Source organism: Fukomys damarensis, unplaced genomic scaffold (genome assembly GCF_012274545.1).
Source record: "Fukomys damarensis isolate Sample0158 unplaced genomic scaffold, DMR_v1.0_HiC HiC_scaffold_9, whole genome shotgun sequence".
Taxonomy (NCBI): domain Eukaryota; kingdom Metazoa; phylum Chordata; class Mammalia; order Rodentia; family Bathyergidae; genus Fukomys; species Fukomys damarensis.
In genome coordinates this window covers 10451968-10464151 of record NW_022900921.1, presented here as the reverse complement: position 1 = coordinate 10464151, position 12184 = coordinate 10451968, and the positions used below count along the sequence as shown (strand labels likewise).

General features: G+C 42.6%; 1 protein-coding gene across 5 annotated transcripts in view; it reads left to right on the top strand.

Moving 5' to 3' along the window:
- Positions 1 to 9564: 9564 nt before the first annotated feature.
- Havcr2 (hepatitis A virus cellular receptor 2) overlaps positions 9565 to 12184 on the top strand; it is a 25819-nt gene continuing 23199 nt past the window's right edge. For all 5 annotated transcript variants that reach the window (XM_033761600.1, XM_019207260.2, XM_033761599.1 and 2 more), the window contains exons 1-2: positions 9565 to 9753; positions 11280 to 11618. In XM_033761600.1, the coding sequence (XP_033617491.1) occupies positions 9696 to 9753; positions 11280 to 11618 (397 nt within the window). In that variant the 5' untranslated portion in view covers positions 9565 to 9695. The remainder of the gene's footprint in view (positions 9754 to 11279; positions 11619 to 12184) is intronic.

Below are 12184 nucleotides of genomic sequence, written 5' to 3'. Positions count from 1 at the left end.
GAGGGGGTGGCAGGGAGTGAAGTAAGGCTGGAGAGGTGGGAACTGTAGCTCCAGGGGCTGACAGGAAAGGCTCTGTGAACCCAGTTGCTTGAGAAAAATCCACTTTTAGAAAGCAAAGCACTTGTGTGCTAAAGTCTTCAGTGACTCTTGTGTTCGGTTAGAGTTAAGAAAGAGTGAGCTGGCTTGGCAGAGGACAGATGGGCTAAAAAGAGGGCAGAAAGGTACACGGAAGGTAAATCCTGCAGTCATGGGGTTGTGTCATGGCACCCGGAGGAAGATCTGCACACCTGTAAGCCCAGCACGTGGGAATGTGAGGCAGGAGGATTGTTGCGATTTTTAGTCCAGCCTGGGTACATAGACCCTGATTCTAAATAAACACATAAACAAGAGAGGTTCCGAACAGAGGCTTAGGGTACCAAAGTTTGTCCATTACTTCCCTGTGCCCAGAAGCATCTGCGACCACTGTTTTGAGACTCACAGTCCTGAAAAGCAGGAGTGAGCAGGTGGTAGAGGGATTCAGTGGATTTTCAAAATTTATGGATTTGCTGTGTAATCTTTAAAATGCATCAAGCCTAGGACTTGATGTTGTTTAGAATGTCTCAAACTATTAAAGTCAACTAAATGAAAGCTATTTGAGTGAATAACGGCAAAGTGTCAAAGTGAAATGGTAAAGATATGGAGATGACTGAAGCCCTAGCAGCCATTGCAGAGATCAGCTGGGTGCTTGTTAAAAATACAGATTCTGATTTCGTGAGGCAGGTGGGACACAATCATTTGCGTTTGTTTCTTTTTTTTTTTTTTAACGAGAGAGAGAAGAGAGAGAGGGGAGATGCCTTTATTTTTTTTCTCTTACCTAATCGCTTGGGCTCAGAATTCTAGCACTGTGCTCAATAGAAGTGATAACAGATGGTTATACAGTTATAGAGGGGGATCCAACACCCAACTTTTTGCAAAAGATCATCCGGAGAGAAAATCAACAAAATATTTGGTATAAACAGCTTCCCAGACATTTGTAGAACATCTCATCCAACAGCTGCAGGATACATTTTTTCTCAGCTGCACATGAACCATTCTCAAGGATAGATAAAATGGTAAGACACAAAACAAGCCTGAAAGCATTAAAAAGTGAAGATTATATCAAATATCTTTTCTGTCCATGATGGGAAAAAATAAACTAGAATCAATAACAAGAAAAACTTTGGAAAATCTGCAAATACATGAAAATTAAACAACATGCTCTGGAGCAAACCGTGGATCAGTGAAATGTTTGACGGAAGATAAGCAGCTACTAATTATTTTTCATTTCAACAAAAACTTTCAGACTTGGTGAGAATATCTAGAAATAAGAGTATATATGAACCCCTCATTTCTGTTTCAGTGGTAAATTTCAGGGAATGAACACAAAATGTACTTTGGACCTTACAGGTGTTGTAATGATACTTGAATCAAAGAGAATTCCTCACTCAGTCCCAAAATTTAGGAAAACACTGAGAAATGTGAAAACATTTACACTCTGGTTTTCTTCTCTCAGCTGGTGCAGACATGCCTCATCTAGTTTTTAGAGCTGTCTGGAAGGAAAGAAACAATTTGTTCTTCAGCTCCTTCATCAAGATCTCTTTTGTCTGTTGTGAGCACTTGGGAGGTCTCAGGCTATCGGTCCACTCATACTGTTTTTTGACTGTTGATCTCATCAAAAATTTAAAGGAAAAATTTTAAAGGAAGAGCCATTGGTCTGCCCACTACAGAGGTCATGGTAGCCTACCAAAAATAAGATGGTGTCTTTGGGGTCCTTGCTGCAAAATGTGAGCAAAGAATTTGTGGGGCTGCAGGAGAATGATTCAAATAGTGTTGGGTCTATCTGACTTTAACCATCTATGGGCTTAAATGTAAGAAAAATTGTGCACCTGCACCGACATGTTAAATTTGTCATCCCCTAGCCAATATAGCTTAACTACTTACAGCATTTATATTCCACTAAGTATTACAAATTATCCAGGTGAGTTGTAGTATGAGAGGATGCACAAATAGTGCATTGTTTTATACCATTTTTGAACATTGTGGATTCTCATATCTTCAGGATGTCGTAGAACCAGTCTCTCTTGGATAACTGAGGCACACTGTTCTAGCTGCAGAGCTCCTGACATCCAATTGTAAACTTCCTTTCCAGTCCTTACTCAGGATCTTGGTAGCCTGTTGGGCTTGTTCCCAGTCTTCCCTGAGTATTTCTTCCACAAAGCCACCGGCCCCATACAAAGCCAAGGTTTGACTTGCTCCTACTCGTCACTGGGTAAAATTCCGAGCTCTGCAATGAGCTGTCTCCACTTATGCTCTGCTCACCTGCATGCTTCATGGAATCCCTCCCTGCTGTGCTGCGGTGGATACAATACCTCAGATGTCTACTCTTCACCCTGGGCATTGTCTTCCCACCTGCTGGCTATGCTTGTCCCCTTTCTCTACAGGGCACATTATTCCCCAAGGCTCAGCCCCAGTGACACCACTCAAGCCCTTCTGAGATTCATCTTTCTGGGCAGAATTCTTCTCCTGAGAACTTTTATGCAGCCCCATACTTACACAGTATGCAGGGAGAGATGTGGTGCCTCCCATATTCCTGCCATGGTACTAAAGGCTAGCTCAGATCACTGCACAAGGTCAGGGCCCATCCAGCCCATGTGACATGTTTGGGAGGCATCTTTTAAGCCTTGTGTTTTGTTAGGTTTGAATGGTATATTTTAATATCACGTTCTAGTTTTTCATTGTTGGTTTATAGGAAGGTAATAAGCTTTGGGTATTAATTTTATATCCTGCAACTTTGTTGTAATTATTAATTCCAGCAGGAATATTTTTTCATCTCTGAGATTTTTCTACAACCATGTCACGTGTGAATGAAAACTATTTTATTCTCAATTTCTATACTTTTTGTCATCTTAACTGCATTAGCTAGGACATCAGTATGATGTTGAAAAGAAGCAATGAGAGTAGAGATTCATGTGCTTTTTCTTGTGTTAGTGAGAGCAAGAAGTTTCTTACCATTAAGTTTGGTATTAGCTGGAGATTTTTAGAGAGATTTTAAAAATCAAATTAAGGAAGTTCCCTTTTATATTCACACTTTTTAAAAACACATAGTCACAATGACTTTTCTATTTTCCTGATCTTTCACTCAACAGTTAACAAATCTTTATTGTGCAGTTGCCACTCAAGGAAGTTATTAGATTTTAAGATAAAACATAAGTGTACATTTCAATACATTGAATTAGGCAATGGTCCTCAAGCTATTATATAAAAAGCATGAACAACTAAGATGAAAATAGTTCAAAAAATAAAAAATAGTTCAACCTCATCTAAATGTAACCCTCTTCTTCATTAATGGATACTATTAAGAAAGTCGATGGGCCAGGGATTTAGCTCAGTGGTGCCATGCCTGCCGGGCAAGCTCAACGTCCTGAGTTCAATCACCAGTACTGAAATATGTTATGGAAGGAAGTTTAGCTCAGTGGCACAGCACCTGCCTGGCAAGCAGAAAATGCAGTGGTACTTCAGTTCATAAACTTAATTATTATTAAGTTCATAAACACTTACTGTAATTAAGCTCATAAACTTAGTTATCTACAATTCTGGTTACAAACCTAATTGGAAAAAAATGGAATCAAATTCAATAGTTAGATTCCATGTTCACCTTATGAGGAAATTTGATTTGATTCTTGTCCAGTTGGGTTTATGACCAGAATTATGGAAAGAAGTTCTTGAATGGAGATACCACTGTATTTGCAAAATATATACAGTTTCTTCTGAGGAAGATAGATTCTAAGAAACTTAGTGGGTGGTTAGCAATGAATAATAGTACTAAATCTTACAAAGAAGCTCTGCAGTACTTCACCAGTCACTGCGATACCCATACAACTAGTAATTGGTAGCTTTTGCAGTGTGAATATGCTGGACCAAAGCGTGTTCCCATTCTAGGGTGAATGTAGAAGACAGTGTGAAATTTCGTTATGCTCTTTGAAAGAGCATCCAAGTTAAAACTTATGAATAGTTTATTTCTTGAATATTTCATGTAATATTTTCAGACCCGTAGTTGAAACCATGGAACATGAACCTCCAGAGAAGGGGAAACTGCTCTGTGTGATAATAGTTTAGTACTCCATGGCACCATAAGGCCAAAGTTCAATGTGCATACAGAGAACTCATCCAGATTTCCTTTGATTCTCTCCCTTTCTGTCTGGGATGAGTGTCTGCCATCAGATAGAGAAAACTGCATGGCAAGGACCTGAGCACAGCCTCTGGAGGACAGCCAGCAGGAGTTCAGGCCTGCAGTGTGACAGCCCTCAAGCAGCTAATTTCTGCCAGGTGGCACATGAACGAGCAGTGTAGCCTTTCCCACCCGCACCTTCAGATGAGGCCCCAGCCCTGAATGACACCTTGATTGCTTGTCTGCGAAAGACTCTAAAGCCGAGAATCCAGCCAAGCTTCTCCTATATTTTATCCATAGACACTGTGAGATAGTAAAGGGTGGTTTAAATTCCCCATGCTTGTGCTAGCTGTGTCTATAACCATTGATAGATATCTTGAGGAGTATCCTGTCATTAACAGGTAAAGTAATTCCTGTCATACTGAACCTGGGTTAGCTTCAGCAGTACTGGGCCGAGAGATTCAGAACCCAGCTGCCATGATGAAAACGGCCCAAGGCAGATGAAGGGGCTGGGCAGATGCTTGGGCTGACAGCTGAGCTGAGCTCTCAGCCAAAAGGCAGCCTCTGTTGTCAGTCGTGGAGGCTGCTGTCCTGGACGTCCAGCCCAGTGGAGCTTTCAGTAGCCCTGGGCACCTGCGGACTACAAGCACATGAGCGATCCCAAATGAGCGCTGGCAGCCCACGGGAGCACGGGGAGAAGAGTATGCTGTAGTTTTAAGCCCAGTAATTGTGCATTATTGTTTGGATGGACAATAAACTGAACCCTTTAATATTAAGAGTACTTTATCCTATTTTTAGTAACAACTAGCAAAACAACAGACTATAGGGATATCACTCTTTCATTCATAAGATACAATATAGTCGTCTTAAAATATAAATGATAACCAGTCGTCCGTGCACATACAGTCCTTACAACAAACCCTCCATTCTTTCCTGCAGCTCATGTCATCTGGCACTGGCCCAGCAGCTCTTCCATTCTCACACATACCATTTTACCTCTCATTTACCATTTTCTGGTCACAGTGGCCTTTACATTTCTAGAACTCACACATTTTTTTTGTGCTTTTGTACATGCTGCTTCCTCTGTCTGTGAGATCATGAATTTAGCTCCCTGTATGGCTGACTTTTTCCCTTATATAATGCACCTTATGTTTAACTGTCTTACTCTGAGTTCTCTGGAGAAGCAGAACCAACGGAAATCATCTATCTATCTATCTGGGAAGACATTAGCATAAGATAGTGTTTCACACAACTATGGAGGCTGAGAATCTTTCAGTAAACTTTCTGCATGCTGGGGGTCCAGGAGCGTTGGTGGTGTAGTTTGAAGTCCTGAGGGCTGGATGGCTGGTGGGACAGATTGCAGTCTGGTCCGAAGACCTGAGATCCACAAACACTGAGTCAGGCGCCTGATGTTCAAGAAGTCAGGCAGAGCTAATTCATCCTTCTTTTCCTTTTGCTTTCTATCCAGGGCCTCACAGCTTTTCCGAGGCTCCCCACAGTAGAGAGCACCATCTGCTCAACTCAGCCCACCATTTCCAGTGCTGATCTCCTGGTCTGAAGACGCCCTCTCAGATTTCCCCGAAATGATGTGTAAGTAGCAGAACAGCCTGTGATGCAATCAAATTAATACATTAACTGTCAGAGTCACTTTCTGTGAAAGACTGTCACCAGTTTTCCACCAGCCTTTTAAAAATACTTCTTTTTTATTTGTTTAATTAATTAATTTTTTTTTTCCCCTCCACCACTCTAAACTCCATAAAGATAGAGGGTAGGTGGTTGAGTATCTCGTGTCTGCGGGAGGGAGAGGGAAAGTGCTCCTTCTTTCACCTTTGAAAGCTTGATTATAAGGCCTCTTGGGGCCAGATTGAATTAAACTTGACTGGTGACCTTGTCCTTCCCGTACCTGGATATTTTTATACTTTTCTAGGTTTGGGAAGTTTTTGCCACTACTTTAAATCTCTTTGTGGTAGTGTGGGTTAAAGCCAGGCTCTTCCACATTAAACTTTTTATTTTGAAACAGGGTCTCTCTAAGCCACTAAATTGCTTAAACTGACCTTGAACTTGAAATCCTCCTTCTTCAGTCTCCCACACTGCTGGGATTACAGTCATGAACCACCACACCTGTTATCCTGTAAGCTTTCCCGTCCCTTTGACACTCTTAAGTTCTTCTTGAACCCCACTTGCCTAAATATTTGTGATTGAAATGCTGTCTCAAATTTTCATGAGCTTTCTTCAGTCCTTTTGTGGGGGGCGATGCTGGAGGTCAAACTGAGAGCTTTCTTGTGCATGCTAGGCAAACACTCAATCACTGATCTATATTCCCAACTCCTCTTCCCTGTATGTATTTCCAAGTAGCCTATCTTTGATCTCATTAATTCTTGCTTTTGTCTGATATATCCTACTACTGATGCCTTCAAATGTGTTTTAATTTCACTGAGTGTATTTTTAACTGAAAAATTTTTGTTTGACTTTTCCAAAAGCTGCTTCCATCTGCTTCTTCATTACAGTATTGAAATGCTTCTCTGTGCTCCCACCCTTGTATTATTTTGGATTGAACCAAGGTGTTATGCATGCTAGCCCCCACTGAGCCAAATCCCCAGCCCCAGTTCTCTGTGTTTTTTCCAGGCTCATTGATTTTTCTTGAACCACCTCTTGTAAATTCTCTGAGAGTTCTGCCATACTAATTACTGTCTGGCCAGTTTTGGAAATCTGTTTTGAATACTAGGTCATGAGCTCCTGAAAGCTCTTGGTGCTTGTTGGCACACGACATTGTCTGGGCATTTCTTCCAGTCTTCCTAACCTGGCGTAGCATGTGTCTTTCCTACCCTTCTAAGAAGGCTTGTTTCTCTGAGCCTGTAGTAACTCCCACTGTTTTAACACTAGCTGCCACTCAGGTCCAGATTTACCAGCAGCACGTTTAAGGTGTGTTGTCACTGTTTCAGAAGTAGGGGGTAACCCCAGCCCACATGAATCCCAAATGCACTGTTGATGCGTTGTTCAGAAAGAACCAGGTGTCTCTCCCTCCTCATGCTTCCCACCACTGGGGCCCCATCCTCTGTGAGGTTTTCTTCAGAGTTGAGCTCGTACCCTTAATCGTCCAAAAGTATGAGCTAGGCTAACCTCTGTCTATTATAAGTTATCTAGTCTCAGGTGTTTCATTATAATAAAAAAGAGCACTAAATATTATTTAGCTGTTAAAAAATAAACAAGAGGGTCCAAGGATTTGGCTGAGTGGTGACACTGCCTGCCTTGCAAGTCCTGAGTTCAATTCCTGGTACAAACAAACAAGAGACAACTCAGACAAGTGCAGTGATAGCATGGTCTCATCATTACAAGGAAGATATATTTTAGACAGTATTCACATGTATAGTTAAAAAACCTGAAGATCTATATTCCTTATGAATGTATAGCATTTATTTTCATTTCTACTGTATGCAAAGTGTAAGGCATTTTTTAATGAAGGGCTGCAGTGGAGTTTTTTTGTTTTTGTTTTTGTTTTTGCTTTTGCTTTGCACCCATGCTACTGACTGCTAAATGTAATAGTCTGATCATGATGTGGAGTAAATGTGTCTTAAAGCAAAAAGGAGACCCAAAAATCTGTGCTCAGTGGTACAGAGCTTTCCTAGCATGTGCAAGGCCCTGATTTCAGCCCTAGTACTGCACAAATAAGTAAATATTAAACAAGGATTAAAAATTTCAGCAACTGGGCTTTACAAACAGCAGAAAGGGTTAGAGTAGATCTCTAAGGTTCTTCGTGTGTAGACTTTAATAAATTGATACATTATTAATGTTCTATAAAACTTGTCTCAGCAACAATTCTAGTGTTAGGCAGAAAACAGTAACAAGAAAGAAAACAAAACAGAATAACTGCAGGTTGGTGCTTTTAAGAGACTTGCCCAAGGTCGTGCTGGTAGGAAATGCGATTCCTGGTCCTTGTTTGATCCATTCCACCTTACACTGGAAAGCGAACATTTGCTAGTCCTTACTAGTGGTGTGGGCAGACACCAAAAACAGATCTGTGCAACACAGTTCACAGTGGGAAAATGTCTGGAGTTTAGGAGACTTGTGTTCTTATTCGGAATCGGAATTACCAAACATGTGCCTTCAGGCAAATTGGTGTTCCTGAGTATCAATTTCCTTGACTGTAAAGTGAGACAATTAACTGATCTTTTGGGTAACTACCAGTCTCTGAGGCTATGGAAGTACATATCTTGAACAAGTTGGATAGTTTTTATCTTAAGCGCATTTAATGACATAAAGATGGCAAGGAAACTCAGGGACACACACACACACAAAATGAGGAAGTCCATTTTTTCCCCCCAAAAAACTACCTAGTTGGTGAGCTGAGCTCACTTCCCTTTTGCAGAGAAGCTTTTTTTGTTTTGTTTTGTTTTGTTGTTTTTGAGAGAGGGTCTCACTATGTAGTTGAGACTGACCTAGAACTCACTATGTAGCCCAGGCTGGTCTCAAGTCACAGCGATCCTCCTGCCTCAGCCTCCTGAGTGCTGGGATTACAGGCGTGTGCCACCACGCCAGGTTTGAGAAACTTTGGTTTTTAAAATATCCTGATAACAGTCACATTCCCAGGACCAAGTGTATTTGGGTGTGACATGTTAGCTCAATCATGAGCGGTGTGGCTAGAACTCAACACTTCCTGACAATTCCTGCCTCGAGCCCCCTGAGGTGAGGAGAGAGGAGACACCTTGTATATGAGATGAAACAGCATACTGAGTATGGAATTTTCCATTCTTGCCAACATAGGAGAAAAGAAGCACTGTATTAAGAAACATAGCTTTCCTAAATGGAAGAGACTGAAAGTATGAAGATCAAAGTCAGAATATTAGAGCATGGAGCTGTGTATATATTTTGTAAATTCTGCAAATGAGAAAACTGAGATCTCGCAAGGTTATAGGACACAGCCTAACCTGGGATAGAACAAGGGTAAGAAATAGAGTTGTGACTGGAGTGAAAATGATCCGCAAGTGTGAGGATAAACCGCACCATTCATTGTTCTGTTCTCCAGGCCAGGCTCAAAGTAGATGTCCCATGAATATTGGGCAAGATGGACTGGACTCAACGGATGCCTGAGGATATGTTTGAATATTAGGTTCCCTTATAACCACACAGAGTTGCACCTGGTCCATTTCAGACCCATTTCCTCTGAAGTGTTAAAGAGTTCTCTCTCCTTGCCATGACTAACACTTTTCTTTCACTGTAATATTGCTTCCTCCTTGTTGATGCAAGCAGCTTAAACATCAGAATGTGACCGGATATGTGCGGTGTAGCATTACAGAAACTGAGGCTTCCTTGGATGTGAGCGTAGACTTAGCAGCCTTAATATAGAAATCACTGATGGTCAGACAGTGCGCTGTGCTGGCTGCGACTCTGTGGGAGTGGCCACCCCTCAGGGGACTGTGGTGACGGAGATACTTGGAGAAGTACCCAGCTCAACTGGAGAGTTAAAACTGGGTTTCTGCAGTCACCCTTTGTGCTTCCATCCGGAGAACCCATGTTTTCACATCTTTCTTTTGAGTGTGTCTTGCTGCTGTTGCTACTCCTGCTGACAGGTAAGTGCGGGTGGGAATGGACATTTAGAGTTGGAGAAAGGCGTGGTATGGAGCACCAGAGCCCAGTACAAAGCTGGCCATTGCAGTTTTGTTTACTCACGTTTGGAAGGCACCCAAGCGGCCATCAGTGGGGAGTAGGTGGATATATATATGTGGTATATCCATGATGCAAACCGTGAGCCTGACTGAACAAGGTGATACAGAACGCCTGTAAGTCACACCGCTGTAAAATCGTCAAGGGACAGAACAACGCATACACCAGACTTCTGTGTGCATGTGCGTGGACTGTAAGCAAAAAGGACTGCATGGACGTTTCCTAATATACAGATTCTAGGAAGGGGAAGCAGGGAAACGGAAAGATTTGGAGAGGGGGCTGTACTTTTCATACGCCAATTTTACTGTTTGAATGTTTTACCAGGCAGATCTGTGTGTATGTGTGTGTATTATGAAGGACTCTTTGAAACTTCAACACAACTTGTGAGTGGTTTTGCATACGCAAGCTTCTTATTTGGCCAAGGGTTTTAGGTTTTTATTCACTTTTTCCCTGGTGTGCATTCTTTTCATGTCTCTGTCTCCGTCTCTCTCTGTCTCTTTCTTTCCTCTATCTTTGTGTGTGTGTCTCTCTCTCTGACTCTGTCTTTCTATCCTGGTTCTCAGAATGGAGCACAGGACCTTCTCAGTGAGCTACATCCTGAACTTTTAAAATTTTGAAACTGGGTCTTGCTAAATCACTACATTGCTCCGTGTGGTAGCAAATGCCTGTAATCCTACCACACAGGAGACCAAGGCAGGAGGATAACTTGAGTTCAAGGCCAGCCTGAGCTGCGTGGTGAGTTCAAGGCCAACCTGAGCTATAAAATAAGACCTTGTCTCTAAAAAAACAAACAAATGATATATAAACATACAACACACAAACACATACACACAAACCCCAAAATGCTAGGTTGCTTGTTGCTCACAAACCCCAAAATGCTACGTTGCTTGTTGCTCATGCTAGGCTCAAACCTGTAATTCTTTTACTTCAGGCTGCTAGAGTGTGGGGATCACGGGCCTATACCACCAAGCCCATCTTCCTTCTGTTGGGAGAGAGAGAGAGAGGTGTACATTAGGGGAGCCATCCTTTGATGGTGTGTGTAAAATGCTCCTGGTTGATAATGACCTTTCCTTACTGCTAGTTTTCATCAGCTGTGTCCTCTGTTGTTTAGAGAACTAATCTACAGCTCTCTCCAAGGACAGTGGTTCTCCGAGTGAGGGGCCAGGACTCTCACCCTGGGAAATGTTAGAAATACAAGGTTTATGCTGCACCACAGACTGGCTGAGCCAGAAACTTGAGAGGCCGAATCTCACAATTCACGTGAGGCAGGGCCTCCCTGTGGATTTGATGCCTCTTCCATCTGAGAATCACTGACACGGCCACTCGTCCTTCAAGCAGGCCAGCAGCAGTGGTTTCATCCTTACTCTGTAAAGCATCACCGCAGTCTTCTGAAATGTGCTGACTTCAGATGTCACACTCTTTCCCTCCCCAGGGTCTTTGGAAGCAGAATACATAGTGGAGCTGGGCCAGAATGCCCAGCTGCCCTGCACCTTCCACCTGGCCTCCTCAGGGAATCTTGTGCCTGTGTGCTGGGGCAAGGGATCCTGTCCCACGTTTGACTGTCCAAATGTGCTGCTCAGAACTAAGGGAAGACGTGTGACATATAGGACATCCGAAAGATACCAGGTACAGAGTAACTTCTACGAAGGAGATGTGTCCCTGACCATAAAGAATGTGATTCTAGGTGACGGTGGAACCTACTGCTGCCGGGTCCAACACCCTGGCCCAATGAATGATGGCAAATTCAACTTACAGTTGGTTATCAGACCATGTGAGTAGACCTTTGAACGCCTTCTTTGTGCCTAAGATTCACCTGTGGATCATAAGAATCACGCTGATCTTTTCACTTTTGCCCTCCCTAATTACAGTCCTGAGTGGGTACCAAAGTCCTACTTATAGTGCCTAGTGATGTATAATACTCTCCATATGTTTTGAAACTCAACAGAATTGAGAGGATAGGAAGAAAGGTGTAGGTCAGAAGCTTTTTAGTATTGCCTGGAGAGGTTTTTTCCTCCCGCTTTTTTCCCCCCGTGAACAGCAGAGCAGATATATCAGCATCTCTGAAGATGGAGTCTGAGCATCAGCTTTTTACAAAGTTTACTCCAGGTACAGCCAGGATTGTGAGTCACTGGATGGTGCATGTGTGTTGGAGGAATGTGTGTGTTCTTGAATGGTTTAAGAGTCACAGGAAAGCTGGGTGTGGTGATGCTTGCCTGCAATCCCAGCACTCGGGAGGCTGAGGCAGGAGGATTGCTGTGAGTTTGAGACCAGCCTGGGCTACATAGTGAGTTCCAGGGCAGTCTCAACAGTCTCAACTACATAGTGAGACCCTGTCTC